General features: G+C 40.9%; 1 protein-coding gene across 2 annotated transcripts; it reads left to right on the top strand.

The window, feature by feature from the left end:
• The first annotated feature begins 3,772 nt into the window (after positions 1-3,772).
• On the top strand, positions 3,773-7,314 carry LOC124683586. Of its 2 annotated transcripts, none has more exons than XM_047218073.1 (5): positions 3,773-4,044; positions 4,141-4,179; positions 4,342-4,404; positions 6,096-6,288; positions 6,615-7,314. In XM_047218073.1, the coding sequence occupies exons 1-5, from the start codon at positions 3,971-3,973 to the stop codon at positions 6,747-6,749; spliced, it is 504 nt and encodes a 167-aa protein (XP_047074029.1). In that variant the 5' UTR covers positions 3,773-3,970; the 3' UTR covers positions 6,750-7,314. The 2 variants fall into 2 exon arrangements, with proteins under 2 accessions (XP_047074029.1, XP_047074030.1); XM_047218074.1 differs by having other exon boundaries at positions 4,104-4,179.
• Positions 7,315-20,077: the final 12,763 nt, after the last annotated feature.

The raw sequence follows: 20,077 nt of genomic DNA, 5'->3' as shown, positions 1-20,077 counted from the left end.
GTGCACACACCTCCTCGTTTTAGGGTGGCTTTCCCTACTACCGTCCACCTTCGGCATCGCACCGAACCCTGCTGGCCGCAACCAGGGACGCTCCACGAGAACATGGACATAACTCATTGTGCACACCTCACACACTTGACGCGCTTCAACTGCAATAGATCGTCATGGAGACGTGCACTTAGACACAACGACGACTCACTGACACGACACCGACCGCACATGTAGACATGCACACACTTGACTCTTTGACTCATCGAACTCCTCCAAAGACGACCTTGACAAAACTCCTTGGTGATGATCTTGATGAGACTCCCGGTACCGTACCTCGGCACCACCTCTCCCATCCACCTCCACCACCTTGCCGACGATGTCACCCCGCCATCTCCTCCGTGTCGCTCCGCGGAACGATGATCGCCCGCCCCAAGGCACTAGTACGGGTCGCCTCCCCAGGGCAAGCGTGGCTCAAATCTTGGACCTCGCTCTGATACCAATTGTTGAAATTCGCTCACGGATAAATCACATGAAACTAGATAAACACACGTGAACACAAAATTTATCGCCAAGGGTCCGTGTCGCACCCTCTAAACTTCTATTTATTGATTTTCTGATTTTCTCAACTCGGTACAACTTACAACCGTATATGCCTGCGTATATATAGAACTCACCTGACTAGTCTACCTAGCCGACTTAAACCACAACTCACCGGAAGATACCAGGATTACCTAGACCTATTCAAACTTAGGTAGCAGCCTTGCCAAGTACTCCCTTTGTACCAAAATGCTAGGCCAACATGAATAGATTCACCATACAATATTTTTTTAATATGTCCATTCGATATTGTAGATGTAAATATATTTTTCTAAATATTTGATCAAAATTAGTAAAATTTGACTTTTGACCAGTCCTTAGACGCCTTACATTTTGGAACGGAGGAAGTACACGACATGCTAACCAAAACCAAATCGGCACTAAATTGAAACCGACCTATGCTAGGACACGTACTATAGGAAATTAACGAATGTACGCTGATGACACACAAACTTGATTAGAGGCAAGATTATGTCAACATTAGCATCTCTCGCCGGTGCTCGGGATAGTCGGAGTCGACGGGGACAACCGCCACCTGCCGTCGACCGCCGCCTCACCTCCAGGCCCTCCCCTTGGCCGTGCCGTATATCACCGAGAACCGCCTCGACGAGTTGGAGATGCCCGTTCCCCGTGTCCTCTCCCTCACCCTGGCGTCGGCAAGGCTCGCCGGAGCGCCGCCAGGACCTCGACCACGCGTGGAAGAAGAAGAAAGGGGAGGGTATCACTTTGGGTTTGGTTAGGGTGGGTCCCTGATGTTAGCGTTTTAGTTATTTCCAACATTTTTTCCAGAAAAGAAAAAGGGATTTTAAAATCAGATTTTAAACCCAACTTTGAATGGCTATATTTCCTAAAATAATAGTCCAAAAAGGTTGAAACATTTTGCATTAATTTCTTTTTGAAAAACTCTTTCTTATGCCACTGGTTTGGAAACAAAATTATTTTATTTGATTTGTTGTTTATTTGAAGTCTTGGGAAAGGATTTCTGACACATATGCAATCTAAAGGTATAATTGATGCCCCCCCATGGGGGTCTCACAACGATTAGCGATTCTCATCCATCGGATCTTCCCTAGAACGAATCTCGGCCATTCATTTTGGCACCACACGGTATAAAAAGGGCAAGGCACGCAATGAAAACCCTAGCCGCCACAGCCCAATCTCGTGACGCCCTTCTTCCCCAATCCCCTTCCTAGCTCGTTCCTCCCCAATCCCCTCACCTCCTCCTCCTCCCGCCTCTGCTCTCCACCTCCCGCCCCTGCTCTCCTCCTCCCTTACCGCCTCCACCTCTTCTTCCAGTTCTATCCCCTTTCCACCCCATGGCGCCCCACTTCCTCCCCTCTCTCCCTTTACTTCCTGCCATGGCTTAGCTCGTCCTTCCCTACAACAAGAAGATTTTATGGTCTAGGTGCTAGAGGAAGAAGAAGAGGTGCCATGAAGAGGATCAAGAGGGGGAGAAGGAAGATAAGAAGATCCCCATTTCATGTCCGGTTCCTCTTGATTCAGCTCCAAGGGTGAGTTTTCCCAACCTCCATGACCATCTTAGGTTCTATCAATGGTGGTTCCTAGGTTCTTATGGCAGGGGCTTACCAAAATCAAGTGGAAACTAGAGGAAACATGTTTCAATATTCTCGTTTCTGGGCGTACAGGTTCAGAGATTGTCATTTTCAAGTACTCAATTGGCCGAATCAGAGGAAGCTTAGTTGGAGTGTTTTGTAAGTATCGTTTCTACGATCGTTTTGAGTGGTCATTCACTCAATTTGGTTCAGCGGTTTAGCTGCAGCGATGAAAATAAGTTGCTGGTCTGTTTTTGTGAAACAATATTTTTATAGCTTTTGTTCATAGTTTGTCATGCTATTCCATGCTAGATTAAATTTTGTTTCACGATTCTATAGCTACATGGTGCCATATAGTTCATATATCAACTATATTTACATTGTGCCTTTACTGGCCAGAGCAAAGACGTCGGGGCGAGCTGCTCCTCTCTTGTTTGTGTACATCTAATTTTTATACGTGCCTACAAGGTGCTTGATGTAAGTCCTTGCTAAGATAATTGTATGAACTATTTGAGGAGAAGAAAAAGGAGCGGCTGGTTCCTTTGAGAGATGTGAAGGAGCAAGGAGTGTTCTGGTTGGGTTCTTTGGTGAAGATGAAGTGGTTCTCACAAGGTAAGAAGAACCACTTTTTAAAAGCATGTGGCTATTGAGCTTGATTTTCTAATCTGAATCATATCATTGGGTAGTCTGAGTTAAAATCTTTTGATTCAATATAGTTTCACTGTAATGATGCCTACGGTTTGTTGTCATTGGGTGGATTAATTTTTTTAGTAGTACAAGATTGATTCCAAAGTCCTACGTACTGAAATTTAAAACTGAATATTCTTGTGTTGCGTTTCAGGCCTATTGTTTTTTTATACTCCATGAATTAGGTAGCAAACAGTCGAAGTGGAGATATGAAATGGAGCAAGGTTTCCATTTTCTTCTGTGCGCTTGATCTCTCATTTTATTAGTATACAAGATTATTTTCACTTACTGTTGATAATGACAGGTGTGTTATAGAGATTCAATAGTAACTCCTACATATATGAGGTTTATTAGGTATTTTGCACCTAGCTAGCACGTTTTAGTCGATTCCTTGGTTGTCGTTTTTATTTCTTACTTGTTGACCAACATATGTCATGGGAAGCACCTTTGTAAGATGTCCAATGAGTATTGAGGGCACCCACCCTGTTTATCTTGGTTTGTTTTAGAGTATGAAATAAAGAGAGGAAAATGGCTTTTTGTGGGATCTTTAGGATAAATTTACACATAAGTTACTTTAATTTTGAATACTATCCTTTAGCACATTCTAATTGCTAGAAAAGTTGCACAGCTAATTGTGGCTTGGAGGAAAAAAATGAGGATGTTTTAAAGCCTTTTCTTGTACAGCCAACATAAGTGAAAAATAATAACACCAGTGACTTTAAGGTGAGCAACAAAATGCATGAAAATTACAAGAAAAGACGTTATTGTACTAAGTTTTGTAAAATATGTACACGTCAAGACAACCATTATTGGTTATTGGACTAACTTTTGTAGATTGTTAATGTTACGGTACCCCTGTCATCTTATTCCCAGCGTTCAATTCTTGCTATTTTCTGGATTAATTTTATGATTTGAAGTCAACTTTCTAAAATTTATGCAGAGTCACCAAAGAGAGGCAAGGAAACAGAGCGTAAGAGAGACACCACTGATTCCTACCGTTGTCTGTTTGAGGCTAAGCATCTGCTCTTGAATTCTCTGTTTTAGACTACGCTTTATAATTTTTCTGCTGAATGATCTATTTACTTCAATTCTCTGTTGGGTTAATAATAATGATAAATTAATAATGTTTTAGATGATGATTCATGACAATGTCGGACAGTTCATTGAGCAGAGTTGTGGGAGGCCCCCGAAAACATCCATTCCAATCATTGTGGAGGTTGAGTTTACCTATTTCGCTTAAATGGTGACCTCCTTGCACTCACATTTTTTGCTTAGGATTCTCATGCGATGGTGTGATGTACATGTACCTCAGCCAGTTCATTGAGCAAAGCGGTGGGAAGCTCCCAAAATGGTATGAGTTTAAAACATGTTCTGGAATAATTTCTTATCTTGTGTTTTAGCTGATCAATATCATCGAGTGGAAGATGCTTATCTTGACCTTCTGCTGCATAATAATTCTAAAGAGAACCAAACTGTACTATTTGTTCAGATTTTTAAGGCGTGCTCTTTGCAGGTTCATTGTTGGTTTTGTTTTCTCCGAGGTGTGCTGGACGTCCCTCTGCCTGATCAATCTGAGGTGACGCCTTCAAGCACCTTTTATATTGTTGTGATGAGTTAGTAATGTCATAATTTCCTTTATTGCCTAATATAGAAACTATCTGGCAGTAGTTTCATATTCATGATTCTTTTTTTTATAATTCTGCAAATTCTTGTGCTACTGGTTTCCCCATGGCATAATATGCTTGTGTAGATTTATCATACTAAAAGTAACTTATAATTATTATTTTTCCCTATCTAATATTGATTTTGATGGTGCTACTGTGATTTCTTCTATATGGACCATTTGGTAGATAAATACACTATGGCACTGAATCAACCAAGTACACAACATAATATTAGCATATGCTCAGGTGGATATTCTCGAAATAGGGTGGGAACAAATAACACATTAAGCTATGCTGGGAGGATATAGAAACTAAGGTAATCCTCCCGGCATAGCTTAGTGTGTTATTTGCTCAGGTGGATATATTGTTGCTAACTTTCTTCTTGGCAAGTTTAGCTTAGTGTGTTATTTGTTCCCACCCTCGAAAACAGATCCTCGATCAAGCTAGAGAATTTGTTGTTTTATGCTTTAGTTTTGAAAATTATCTGTCATGTGCTTACTCAAAATTGAAGGAAAATAAAAAATCTTACCATATTTCATCCATACTCTGCAGGCAGTAAGTAAATTTCTTGCTTGCTTTTCAGTTGTGGATTTTTTTGGCCTTGCTGGGCCATCCGAATGGCTTGGATTTTGATGTAGCTATAGGTATTTAGTACAGCTAAAGCTAAGCCATGCCAACTTCATTTATTTGGTGAGAATTACATCCGAGGGATCTTATTTTACCTCATGAACAGAGTTGTATCTGTCACTGGAATTGTGCAGACTACTTGGAAGCATTTGGGTAGGTTGGTGCCTCAGGATTCTTGTTGGAGATAGAAGTAACCAGATAAATTAGTGAGAACATACCAATTTTGCTGCTCGCGTATCCCGGCACAACACAATGGTGCCTGTCCGATTCCGGAACTTACCGTGGGGATGGCAACTTTGGCCCTTGACATTGCCACTTGGAGAACACCCATTGGCCTGCGCCCTAAATTGTAGCACCATATTGGTGTCCTATTCTTTTTGTGGATCTATGGAGGTGAAATTGTGATCATACAATTTTGCTCCACCTTCTTGGAAAAAGCAAACTGACATTATGTACTCATGTTCATGTACTCCCTCCGGTCGTTATTAATCGACGCGGGATTACAACTAAACCAGTGTATTCTTAAGTAGATTTGGCATCGATTAAATGGGACCAGAGGGGGTACAATAAACCTTCATTAACATAACGGTTTTTTAATATTTCTTTTATCTCTTTCAGTTGTGCCCTCATTGATGTATCCACACCCTTACAAATGGCAAAGACACTTCTCCAACTACACTGCTGAAATCTTTGTTTCGGACTACCGGAGATCGAGCTAAATCTGATTATGTAGTATCGTTCTCAAAAACTCTGCCCCATTTCATTAGAGTATTCTTCATTTTCTAGACCTTTGGCCTGCAATTTAAGATCACTTCATATGTTTATGTATAGTTTATTTGTCATGGCCTCATATACATCTGGGTTACAAGATTTCGTTCTTTTCAAGAGCGTTGCTGCCGCATGACGTCGGTACATTCTTTTGTTCGTTCGTCAGGTATGGGGAGTTTGAGGTTCATATCTCTATACTTCTGTCCAGGCCAGAGACCGAGGTCAACATCCTCATGCAGCAGGTGGCGGGTGACTATGGGCTGGAGGTGTCAGTCAGCTTCGACAGGCTGCCGCACACACCATCCCTGCCGCCAAGGACAAGGAGAATGTCGACGAGGACGACCTCACACGCCACCTCGCCAAGCTCAAGGCCCGCTGCTAAGAGAATTTCACTATTTCAGGTGATGATTTAGAAATCGTAGACCTAGCTTGCCCCATAAACGGATGATAACATACTTTCGCGCTGTTCTACTGCATGGTAACTGTCATGTAACTGTATTGTTGTCACAAGTATGATTTAGGATTTGTGTGTGTTCTGGTGTCTATACGTTTAACACCATGCTTCTTTCAAGCCTTTTAAGTTAGCATCTTATATCTGATAAGTCCATGAAATAACATTGTGCTTCTATCTTCGTTTTGCACATTAAATTGTACATTTATGATTTGTACAAATAATATTTTCACTCCTCCTAGCTCACAACCAACAATAAATCATTGTTTGATGCAGCTAGAACAGGGTCACAACCATTGGCGGAGCAGCGAGGCCGAGTTGCCGCCGCTGGAGCCGACCGCCCCGACTGACACAATCACATCTTCCTACCAGGGTAAGCTCACCAGTGACGCTGTTTACCTCTCTAGCTAATTTCAGTCTTGTTTGTGTTAAAATCAGTAATATAGACGCCTTAAATGGAGCCTTCGCTTGCTCTTTTGAGACCTGCATTTTTTCCTTGGCTGAAATCACTGCACTAGATTCCCTTACTGAAAACCATTCTGGTCTGAACGCTGCTCCGTCTAATCTTTAGGGCTTGCGCTCTCATTATGATGACTGAACTTTCTTTAGGCATAATTACGGTTAAGAATAGACTTTCAGTTTGGGTACTTAATTATTATCATGCACACTCTCTCCATGTATCTTGTCTAGATAGCCTCTTAATATCAATTGGCTGATTTTGATCTTAGTTTAACTTTTACTTTCTTCCTGCCGCCCTGCATGACAGTGGTAGTACATTCCTAATATACTGCACGCCTAGCTGATACTTCTCCTGCAGCTGAGTTGTGTGAAAAAACAAAGACCATGAATTGTTGGCTCCCGAGAACCTGACATCGTGCTTTGGCATGTTCATAGTTTGAAAGAAAAGGAATCAGCGTTGTATTTTGGCTCCAACTCTCTGTCATCCATGCTTACCTTTCCATGACATGTTGGAAAATGGAACGATACAGTTTGCAAATTTTGTTAACGTGAAACAACTATCCAAATTACAGTTTCAGGTTTTAACTTACAATCTAGGGTTTTCACATCTTCTGTTGCACTGTTGTGTAGCTGATTGATTAGCAAGTCTACAAATATGCTTTAGAACATGCTGATTTACTCCAGCCTTTTGATTCGGCTACTTATTTTATGTGGTTTGCGCGCTCCTTAATAACTCTTATTTTAATTTTATACTCAAAGTTGCATATGCGGAAGTATATGTATAGACTAATTTTCTAGGTTTATAAATTGCACACTCCCAGCCGTTAAAAAACAGAGTAGCAAGATCAATAGTGTAGGTTCCTATAACGACGCAAAAATGAATTTATATGGACAGTAAATGCATGACTATGATATCACCTCATTGACTAAAAAGCAGCTGTTCACTGTTTTTAATCGATGTTTGTTCTAGGTCAAGCATATCGTACATATGACTGCAGAATATCTTGCAGCAGATCTGCGTCACACTCCAGTTCCCCATCAGTTGTGTCCATACCATCCACCATATCAATTGTGTCCATACTATCCTGGAACTCTGCTGTCCCAAGGATCTTCAACGGCAACCAGGTGCCCACTTGCGAGTTCCCTTCCCTCTGTCAAATGCTCCATGAAGAACTACCCCAAGTTCATCCCGGAGAAGGTAACTCATCTCTCCCGCATGAATTTATATGGAAATGTTGCAACATTAGATCTGATTTAATTATGATTCAACATTCATACTTTTGCAGTTGTTCATTCTGCTAAATATTAACATGATAGCTGGACCACTCCAAGGTACTGAACTGAATGAGGACGGCTGCATTTTAAGTTTCAACCACGCCTTGCTTTTGTCGCCGGCTGTCCTGCTTGCTCCACATGCTGGCTTCCAATAAGCGGTACTCAATTCTATTCGTCATATAGTACAACTGTCGGTAAGAGGAGCATGTTGTTATGTTCCTTGCTTGGTTCCAGGTTGCTCCTTGTCCCTCTCATCCCTGACTTCATTTTACTAGGAGATTTAGAAGATTTTAGGCCAGTGCCATGCTGGTTAAGAGTATTGGGCAAAATTAATTGGAAATTCTTTTTCTATGCAAAATTCGAGGTTGGGTTCATGCTAGCATTGGCCCTTTCAGGTCTAGACTTTCTTAGTGATGTTCGGCTCTTTATTTGGCAGATATGGAGGATGCTTAATTGGCCACTTCAGGTTTGTATGTGACACAAGCTCTAGTATCAATTTGATGTTCAATTTCCATGTTTGTCTTTTGCCTAAGAAATAGGAGAAAGGAATAATTTTTTTCTTTTTTAGCTTGGTTCTCATTTTACTCTTTGTTTGGACAAATATATTTTGTGTGGTTCCAACAATTGTGATATACTCTTAGAGAATAACCATTCGTAGGAGTATGCGCTTTCATTTTTATTATGCACACTATTATGCTTATATCAATATCTTCTTTTTTGTATTTGAGTGATGTTAGTATATATTGTTACTGAATGGTCTCTTTCTCTGTCTATGCTTTGATGTGCATGTGCTTAGATTAGAACCGATATATATCTATTAAGTATATTCTTGGTAAAAAGGTTCTGAAGAATTAGAGAATGTTATATATATTACATATGCCTATAATTTCTTCAGAACCGTCAGAGAAACAAGTGTATATGTATGTTGCTTATTTCTTTGCAACCATGTGTCATGGATGTGTCGCCTACTGGTGATTAAATTAAGTGTATATCATTAATCTCTATTCGCCTATTCGCTTGTATTTTGTTTGTGTTATCAATTTAGGAGTGTGGCTATGAAATCTGGCTACAACTTCGCGAATATGGTCTCCCGTTCTTTCTTGCCAGGTTTAAGGCATGGATATCATTGATATTCCATCCAGGTTCATGATGAAGGCGAAACTCACCTTCTTGCAAATCCATTAACAACACTATAGCCACCAAGGTGAAGTGACAGTGACAACATACATCATTCTATTGGAGAATAGCAAGCAATGTATTCGTTGTTGACTATACACTTATTACCATGTATAGTAAAACATGTCGGAATCCCTCCGTCAATAAATAGATGTCTTATATAGAAAAATCTAAGACATCTATTTATGGATAGAGGTAGTACTTATGATGATTTACATAGTGTTTCATCCATCAGATAGTTTTTCTATTTGATGTTTTATTACCATAGATTTCTACATATGCTTAATATAGGTTCCCTCCATCAATAAATAGATGTCTTATATAGACAAATCTAAGACATCTATTTATGGATAGAGGCGGTACTATTGATGAATTACATAGTGTTTCATCCATCAGATAGTTTTTCTATTTGATGTTTTATTACCATCGATTTCTACATATGTTTAATATAGTGTTCTACATACTGTTTTCTAGGTCTACGAGACAACGCTATCCCCAAAACATTTCTCCATTTCCTCTATTTTCCCGATTATATCTAAGTGTTTGCTATTACATTTATGATTTCGTGTGTTCAATCCTATCTATTTCGTTTCGTAAAACCCAAGAACTGTTGCAACTGATTTTCATCTCCGTCGTACAAAGTCAAACCGATGTGACTTTCACGGGATCGTGCGCCAAGGCGCACATCTAAATATAGTATTGTTTTAATGTAGATCTTCAACCCTAGCATGGAATTTAGTTGGGTTACACCCCCAAACAGCAAAGGTAAGGAATCGACACCTTCTCTGCATTTTATTAGTATTTGTAGTACTCCGTCCATCCCAAATGTAAGGCGTCTAAGTATTAGTCAAAAGTCAAACATTACAAACTTTGACCAAATATTTAGATAAATATATTTACATCTACAATATCGAATGAACATATTAAGAAAATATACTTGATGGTGAATCTATTGATATTGGTTCAGTATTGTAAATCTTTATATTTTTGTGTATAAACTTGGTCAAACTTAAAAAATGTTGACTTTTGACTAATCCTTAGGCGCCTTACATTTTGGGACGGAGGGAGTATTTTAAATCTTGCTCAAATGCTTTATTAAATCTTGTATGTGAATAATAATGCTCCATTATTTCATGTTGAAACATAGCTTAGTTAGATTATATTACCATGATATCTTGCATGTTAGGTTGCTCTTTTATTTCGTACCATGTGGTAAATACCCTAGATCTTGTTGCAGTAATCATTGCTACTATTTCTATGTGCATATATAACTCTCATTTTTGCATGGTGCTTGCACATTGATGATATTATTTTCGTTGCAATAATAACAACCCGTGTGCCTATGATTGTTTGGATCTTTTCCTCCGTCAAAACTTGATTGGCATAGGCCAACTTTACCTTTTGACCCCATGAAACCCTTCTTTTATTAGTTTAGACTGTCTCCTCCGTCAAAACTTGGTTGGCATAGGCCAGCTTTACTTTTTTACCGTAGGAACATTTGCCTTTATTTGGTTCTTCCACTTCTTCGCCGAGGCTAGGTGCAGACGAATGTCGGCCAATGATCTTCGGGGTTGGGGCATTTGTGTTATTGCTTCTTGTTGTCCCCCCCTCACGGAGCCATAGAACCATTTGGCTTTATTGCGTCCTTTTCCGACATATGCTTTTGGTCCGTGAGGTTGCTCTCCCTATGGTGGCATCCGCTGGCACTTTGGAGCCTACATGCTCGACTCCCCACTTCCTGATCAAAGGCTGGACGATATTACCCCCAAAGACCTGCGCATGGATGAATGGATGTGTAGCAGACTCCGCCTAAATAATATGATAAGAACAACTAAACCAACATGGATACCCTTATGCTAAATAACATTCACTATACCAAATTATTTCCACCATGTCAACTTAATAAAAGCTGGGAAAATATATTCATGCTATATTTAGATTTTGTTCTACCATGCTTGATATATATTTTGTGCACTAACATTTGTTACTTGTCTTATTGCATCCATTATACGGTATGGGGAACTACAACCTAGTAACCATGTTAGAGCCTCTTTTGATGCCACCCACTTGGCAGGCTTAGTAGGTTACCGAGAGAGTGCGGTCGAGGCTAAGTTCCGTGAAGGTCCCAGAGCTAGGTGAGACCCTCCCACCGGGTGGAGGGCGTGCCGGCTTCACTTCTGCATAAGTTTAGATGTAGGTCTAGACGGTGGCTAGATTGAGTGTCTTGGTAGGGCGGAAAGTTGTGTAAATGATGCTCGATTATGGCTTGCAACGCAAGACCCCAAGCACTAGGTGGAGTTCATTCGTGGATTAGTAGTGGTTGGTCGCAATTTAGGACAATCAAGTAACCGTTGTGATGATTACTGTTATGCCCAACTTTGATCTAGTATTTTTTTTATGTCATTACGGTACATTCAGTGTAGATCGATTGCAGATTATCTTGGAACTGGAATTACTGCAGATGTGTGGAGGGGGTAGAGTTTTTGCACTACCGTTTTTAATCTATCTTCGAGAGTAATACATGCATTTGTGTAAGATTTCGACAAACTGACTTTACTAGGCCGATTCTTTTATGATTGTTGATGACCCACAAGTATAGGGTGTATCGTAGTACTTTCGATAAATAAGAGTGTCGAACCTAACGACGAGTAGACGGCGTTGACGAGCAGTTTTGATCGATGATTCACTGTAAACACTAGTGAATAGGTTTGCAGGGGTATTTGGTATTACAGACAAATAAAGTACGAGTAAATAAAATGCAGTAATAATAATTGTAGTGAGTGGCCCAATCCTTTTTAGAGCAAAGGACAAGCCAGTTGTTTTACTTATGATGAACAAACGTTTTTGAGGACACACGGGAATTACGTCAAGTGCTTTTGCTTCACATAGCTGAATAATATTCAATGGTTTGGTAAGTGTTGTGTGGGTGAACCTATACTAATGCACTACCCCATACTTGGACTAATACATACTTGTGATTATACCTCTTGCAAGCATCCTCAACTACAAGAAAGTAATTAAGATAAATCTAACCACAGCCTTAAACTTTGAGATCCTACACTCACTCGTGCACCGGTTTCCTAACGGGGGTTTGGGTTTCTGTCACTCCCGCCACCCCACAATTAGTAGCCAAATACACAACGCATTCCCCTAGGCCCATAAAGGTGAAGTATCATGTAGTCGATGTTCACATGATACCACTAGAAGAATAGCACCACAACTTAAATATCAAATCATTGCATATTACTTAACATAGTTCCACTACTAACAGCATGACTTCTTCCATATCCTCAAGAACTAAATGAACTACTCACGAGACATCATGTGGATCATGATCAGAGGTGATATGATGATGAATAAAAATCTGGACATAAACTTAATTCAATAATTTCAATCAATAGCATCAACTACAAAGAGTAATCAACACCGGAAAAGATTCCCCTATGAACTAGAGAAGTATCAAACCCAAGATGTTACAGCGGGACGGCGTGGAGGCAGCGGTGTGATGATGGTGTTGGTGGTGGAGATGATGGTGATGATGATCCCGATGAAGTCCAGCTCGATAGCGGTGACGATGGCGACGATCTCCCCTCTCCAAGAAGGAATTTCCCCAGCAGATTTCAGCTTGCCGGAGAGCTTTTCTCTCTCTGGTTCTCCACCCCGCAGTGGCGGCGGAATATTTCTCTCGTCATACCCTCAATCTTAGGTTTCCCGAGGGGTTGAAATACGCGAGGGGGCATTGTCAGAAGTGGGCCAGGGCGCCCAAACCATGCCTAGGCGCAGCCTAGGGTGGGTCCATGCCTAGGGGTGGTTTGGAGCCCCCTAGCCCATCTCGGCCTCCCCTTCTGGCTTCCTCCGTCATCTGGAAAAATATGATTTTCTGTATCTTTGTTGGGAATTGTTGGTCTTCGGAAATATGGTGCCTTGACCATCCTTTTTTCCAGCAAATTCCTGGCTCCGGTGGTTAATTAGCCAATAATCATCAAACATGCAAAAATAGATGAAATGACATAAGTATTACCTCTAAATATGAAACATATCCGGGAATAACAGTAAATCATGATATAAAATAGTGATGCAAATTGGACGTATCAACTCCCCCCAAGCTTAGACCCCGCTTGTCCCCAGCGAAACTAAACTTGGTAAACTAGACCACGGGTTTATGGAGTGAAGTGTCGATAACCAAAATACGGACAAGAAGCATCATACTTACCAATACACAAGTCATTATATACAACAACTTATTATTATATAATTCAACTTGGAATGAGTAAGGAATCACTAAATAGAGGCGCATAGAGGAAATCATAATTGATGACGGCAAACTTTGTTCTTGGCCAGAGAACAATTAACAAATTGTACTTATCTTTCGAGCAGAGTATTTATATTAGAGCTTATTGTAGAAATCACATGCTCAATCATTTCAATCTCTTTTCAATCATAGATAGCTTTCAGAGTTGTATTCATTTAGATAAAAGTATTATGCTACACAAGGAAGAAGAAAAGAGAGGATTGAATGGATCAACATATATGAATGGTTGGATCACAGTAACTCAAATGCTTGCTTGAGGTAGAGGGAAATAGGTTTACTGAGTTAACATAAAAGTAAAAGATAGGCCCTTCGCATAGGAAAGCATGGTTCACTCATGTGCTAGAGCTTTTATTTATAAATGAATCAGAAGTATGAAACTGAAATTTTGAGAGTAGTAACTCATGTCAACGGTAGTGATAATTAATATGACTCATCATATAAGTTGTGTGCCTCATTCCCATATACTATTAGCGCCCACAGCCTTGTCTTACTTTAATGATTACCAATGATCTTCAACATATGCATACAGTTTCAACCAAGTATCGCAAAGGGGTACCTCCATGCTGCCTGACAAAGTCCCAAGGAGATAAATCATATTTGATTTCTCGATTTTGATAAATCTCAACTTTAGACATCCATACCGGGACAACATGGAAAATAGGTGGTTGGACTCCTTGGATTAATGCTTTAAGCATTCAACAGTAATATTATCTCGCTTGAGACTCCCGGTATCGTACCTCGGCACCACCTCTCCCATCCACCTCGGAAGTCCAGCTCGAAAGTGGTGACGATGGCGACGATCTCCCCTCTCCGGGAAGGAATTTCCCCAGCAGATATCAGCCTGTCGCAGAGCTTTTCTCTCTCTCTCTCTGGTTCTCCGCCCCGTAGCGGCGGCGGCGGAATATTTCTCTCGTCGTACCCCGATCTTAGGTTTCCCGAGGGGTTGAAATACGCGAGGGGGCATCGTCAGAAGTAGGCCAAGCACTACAACAAAAAATGCATGTAGAGACGTTTAATTAATAGGCTAGAGACGCCTTATTTCATCTTTATAGAGTTGTAAAGACGCTACTAAGAAGCGTCACAGAAATGTCTTCTTATGCACCGTCTCAAATGCCAACGAGACGCATCACGAGCATCTCTAAATTAAAACAAGACGCTCTAAAAAACGTGTCTATAAAGCGTCCCTAAAATAAAACGAGGCGCTCTCAAAAGCGTGTAAATGCTAATAGAGACGTGTTGCAGATGCCTAGCACATTTTCGCGTGCCAGGGTTGAGTCTGCTTCATTGCGTCCTTAAATGAATTTTTTATTTATAAAATTCAATTTATTCAGCAGATCTTTGCAATCCACTATAACTGGTTTACATCATAGGACCGGTTAACATGACATCAGAAAAACTAAGTTGCAGCCATCACAAAACAAAAGGTTTTAAGAAAATACAATGCACTGTGGAAAAATATCGATCATACTATTTAACGTGAATTGTACTTTGCAAGTGAAATTTACATATTTACAATATTTGCATAGGAGACTGAACAATTCCGAGAACTCTGTATGTAATTTCCTTCATAATGTGATTTAATCTACTAGATCTTCAAATCTTCACTCTCCAATTTACTACTGCGGCAGACTTCCTTTGCTCTCTACGCTTGAAAAATCTTCACAAACAAATCCTGCAGAGGGACAATTACACACGAGCAAAAATAAATCTGTAAACTATTAACAAAGTGACATCAACTTTGATATATGATGTCAGATTAAATACCGTGAGTAGCGGAGCAAGAAAATATCCTAGAATTCCAATCCTATAGAAGACATATACCCATGTGTACTGGATGAGTCTAGCAAAACTTTCCTCTTTGCACATAAATCCAAAACAGCAAGCATCAGGTCTTGTGCATACCCCGGTACCATATTGAGAAAGGTAGTGGAATTTAAAATAATTCGAATAAAAAATTTACTTACTGCTGGTCGATGCAAGTAGCACCGTTTCCGCTATGAATACCACCTAGTGTTGGCTCGATTGTCATCCTCTATGCAAAAAAAACCAATCTGTGACAAGAAGGAAAAATTTCTGAGATCTTGGAAGGGGAGGCGGAAGATTTGCCTTACAAACACGAATAAAGGGACAATGAGCAATGAATAGTTAATCGGATCTATAGGCATGAAACAATTATCATTCCAGCGGCCGGGAACTCACCAAATTAAACAGTGATCGAGTCTAGCGCTCTAATGGATCCTTGGAATCCTGTGTCGTTGCATGGATCCTGGAAAAGACAAAGATTTAGCAATTCGTGAGAAAGCTGGAGTGGAGAATTCGCTAGAGAGAGGCGATCTGCAGGCTTCGTGGCGGCCTAGGTTTTTACACGGGTGAGAAATATAACAACTTCTCTGTGAAGAAAGGAAAACGTGGGTGATTGGTGGCTAAGGGTTATTATCAGTAAGGCCTGTAGTTTAGGACGATTTACGTAGCGTCTCAAAAAACGTCTCAACTCACGGCTTAACTATGGATCTAGGGACGAAAATAAAAGCGTCTAATAGACAACGTCTCTACATGACTTTTTTCTTGTAGTGAAGGTGCCCAGACCATACCTAGGCGCGACCTTGGGTGGGCTCGCGCCTAGGGGTGGTTTGGAGCCCCCTGGCCCATCTCGGCCTCCCCTTCTGGCTTCCTCCATCATCTAGAAAAATATGATTTTCCGCATCTTTGTTGGAAATTGTTGCTCTTCAGAAATATGGTGCCTTGACGGTCCTTTTCTAGCAGATTCATGGCTCCAGTGGTTAATTCTCCAATAATCATCAAACATGCAAAAATAGATAGAATGACATAAGTATTATCTCTAAATATGAAATATATCAATGAGTAACAGTAAATCATGATATAAAATAGTGATACAAATTGGACGTATCAATTGCACAAACATATCAAAACTAGGATACTCATCTTTTAGAAAGTGCAAAGCACTAGCAAAGTGGCATTGCTTAGTATTTACTAAATGCCAGATTATCTCAGTCATTGTTGTGTGCAAATTTCATATGAGGCTCACATTGATTTCTCTTCCTTAGAATTGGTCGATGATTAAAGTAGGACATAGAAATCAAGGGATTGAGTGAGCGAACCATGTCATTGTACTAACATTCATGGTTATAAATGCACTAGGTTAACTCACTATGTCCTTGAGATTTTTTTGTCCAATAGAAGTATGAGGCCCATTTTGCTTCTCATTGATGTTGTCTACTTTCTATGGCTGATGATTGACTAATGTTTATATTACAAGGCTCTGTTTGGTTGTTGTTTGGCTGATGATTAAACTAGGATACAATAATCTTGGGACGGAGTTACCGAATCATTTGCATTTTACTAACAATCATGGTTAGTAATGAACTAGGATCGTTAACTCCATATCTGAAATATGTTTATCCAATGAAAGTATGATATCATAAATATGTTCATTGCTTTTGTGTTATGTTGCAAGGTCCGATGATTATATTCAGTAGCACAATTTGATGAGGAGGAACTACAATACCTAGGGCCGTGCAAAAAAGACACCACTATTGCATGCTCCATGGTCTTGTAAGGGCATATCTTATCTTGTGGATGCTACATTATGTAAGGCTCCAAATGTTTTCTTAATGGATACTCATTGGCCAGTGATTGAAATGTGTCACCCTATTAGTGCCACTGTGATGCTATCCAACCTAGCTTATACATTGCACAAATAGTCCTCCTCATGCATAATACTTGGTTGGATAGCATCAATTGTGGCATTTATTATGATGAGTAATATGCGGCCTTCTTTAAATGTCCTTCCTGCTTTTCAATGGTTATATGATTCCAATAATTAAAAACTTAAATCTCCAATGTTGACGATTTGATCTGCATCCCTTAGTATTGTGTAGAAAAACAATGCTTGTATAAAGCATTTGTTGAGAGTTGTTCTTGTTTTTGTTAGCCAACGATGCAAATATGACACTTCCAAATTATAGGGCTGATATCATAGGACCAGAAACTTTGCCCAAGGACATTGTTTAAGCAATCCTTTTGGTTTGTGTCACACCAGCTCTACCAATGTATGTGCACCATGTCTAAGGCTCTTGTTTTTTTTTGTATAGACAATGATGGATCTAGGGGAACCTGTGGAGGTTACTAGTGATGGTCGATGAAGAGGCTTCGAGAAAGGCCAGACAACGTCAGTCACTTCCACGACGAGGCGGGCCTGAAGCACTTCTCACGAGGGTCGTCTCCCAGCCAACCATGGGCGTGTGCCCAATCCCAAAGAAACTCGTGCCATGGTTTGGGAAGACCCCTTCCAAGATCACTCTCCTCAACAACAATAGATGCAAGTGGGACGTGATGACCAAGTTTGACGTTGAGAAAGCCATCATTGATCAGGGTGGGCATCCCTTGTCATTGTCCGTAATCTTAGGGTTGGATACTTCCTCATCTTCCACAAGGAAGCTCTGGGCATCTACCGAATGGTCATCTTCGACTACTCTTGCTCTGAGGTGATGACCAGGTGCCCATACCATGGAGATGCCACCATGAGGTTCGTGGAAGAGGAAGAGTGATGGTATTTTACTTCTGTGTCTCAAGTATTAATGTCGACCAACTATGGTAGTGTCGATCATGTCTTAACTTATTCTATGTTAGTCATGTCTGAACACTATGGTACTCTTCTTAGTAGTTAACCATTATATTTGAATTAGAACATTCACTTTTGTGTTATTCATCACTTCCTGGTAACCTCACCACACATGATAAGAGGTTACGAGGCCCAGTACTCAAGTAGCAACTAAACATAACCTGCCTGGTTTTGTGCCACTCCATGGGCTACAAACCGTGCAACCAAACATCCTCAGTCGAAATTTCCACTCAGCCCAAAAATTCCTTCACGGGTAACCAAAAAAGTGCCAAAAGTGGCCCGGACCTTGTTTTGGATAAGAGAACATCCACAGAGCCTGCCCCTGGACAACGCCAAAAAGGCCCGGGCTACCAAGCGTGCCCTAGAGTACTGACACAAGCACACAAATTCTTACATGTTTAGGCGACATCTGTACTTTGTGCACGGGTTAGTAGTTGGTTGGCTCACACACTAATACTAATAATAAGATAATTAGTTCTAGTACTTTCAAGTGTAAACTCCTTGGGTGACTCATCATTAAGAATATTGTTTGCACCAATGACCGTCTTGCAAGGAGGGATTGGCATCTCTATCAACTTTGTAAGTTAGACCCCAACTCCGCGTCTCATATGGTTTTTTCATTTCCCCTACACCAGCAGAATTTGGAACCATGTTGGCACTTGGTTAGTCTTCACCACCTTTTTGGGCTGGAAGGAGAGAGCTCCGGAGCGGACAATGCTTAGTGGCTTGGGAGGTTATCAGTAGGCCTCTTTGGTTTGGGGGGTTTGGTGTCAAGAACTTGAAGCTTCATGGCCTTGCACAGCGGGCCATATGGGAATGGCTTAGGCGCACCAATCCTCTCAGGCCGTGGAAGGTTTGCAGATGCAGAATAATTTCGAGGACCTGTAGATTTTTCAGTGTTTTGCCAACATACAGGTGGGAAATGGCAAAAGCGTATCTGGAAGGAGTAAGGACCGCTGGATTGATGGGAGGACGGTGGAGGACATTGCTTCAAAAATCCTTTCTTTGGTGCCTACCAGGTGCAAGAATAGAAGGATGATCGGCAAGGCACTGGCAAAGAAGAATATATAGGTAATGATATCTCAGGTTGCCACGACAGGGAAGCAAGCACACAGTGTGTCAACTTATGCATTGCAATTGGAGGAGTCACTAGGAATCCCATGAACCCGGAAAGGTTCACTTGGACTGGTTCACAATCTTCGGCAAGCGATACCTACAGGCTACTCTGCCATGGCACTGTCAGTTTCAGTCTTCAAAAGCCGATTTGGAGATCCTTCACGCCTTTGAAATGCAAGTTTTTCAGCTAGTTCGCGGCAAGACACCGACTTTGCACTGCGGACAGAAGGTTTAAGCAAGGGCTCCAAAATCAAAACAATGCATGTTTCACCTATATGCAAGATGAGGACACTGTCGAGCAACATCCTTGTGTGGTGCGTTTACGCTAGACATGTCTGGCATGTTGGAGTATTTGGTGTGTATTTGGAGTCAGCCAGCCTAATTGTTTGCAGTTGGGGTATGGATTTCTTGTAATTGAGTCTCTACCTTCTATAAAGATAAGGCACGTATTTGGGGTGCTCTTGAAAAAAGGTCCTCACGACCTCGACCCAACACTTTAGCTTGATTTCTCTTCAGCAAAGGATTAGTGGTTCCCTGCCATCAAGCGCCACCGTATTTCAAAAGAGGCACGGCTTCGACCTTTATGCTCTTGGTTTGGGAAATTTAGAAAGAAAGACACGCGTGTCTTCCAAAACACCTCCTCCCCCGCCACCTTTTGTTTTCGTGAACATCCAGAGAGATGCCGATCTGTTGGTGATGGACTGATGGCCAGGGGCATTCCATCTAAGAGGTAGTAATCCCTTTTGTTTGGTATATTAG

This window comes from Lolium rigidum, chromosome 1 (assembly GCF_022539505.1).
Source record: "Lolium rigidum isolate FL_2022 chromosome 1, APGP_CSIRO_Lrig_0.1, whole genome shotgun sequence".
Classification (NCBI taxonomy): Eukaryota; Viridiplantae; Streptophyta; class Magnoliopsida; order Poales; family Poaceae; genus Lolium; species Lolium rigidum.
The sequence above is the reverse complement of the archived record's forward strand: the minus strand, read 5'-3'. Positions and strand labels throughout refer to the sequence as shown.

What these genes read in the sequence shown, in the direction of transcription:
- LOC124683586 (XM_047218073.1), top strand. Translation starts at nt 3,971, where the DNA reads ATGACAATGTCGGACAGTTCATTGAGCAGAGTTGTGGGAGGCCCCCGA. An exon ending in CCATTCCAATCATTGTGGAG is followed by an intron (nt 4,045 to 4,140) that starts GTTGAGTTTACC and finishes CATGTACCTCAG; the next exon opens with CCAGTTCATTGAGCAAAGCG. An exon ending in CTCTGCCTGATCAATCTGAG is followed by an intron (nt 4,405 to 6,095) that starts GTGACGCCTTCA and finishes ACTTCTGTCCAG; the next exon opens with GCCAGAGACCGAGGTCAACA.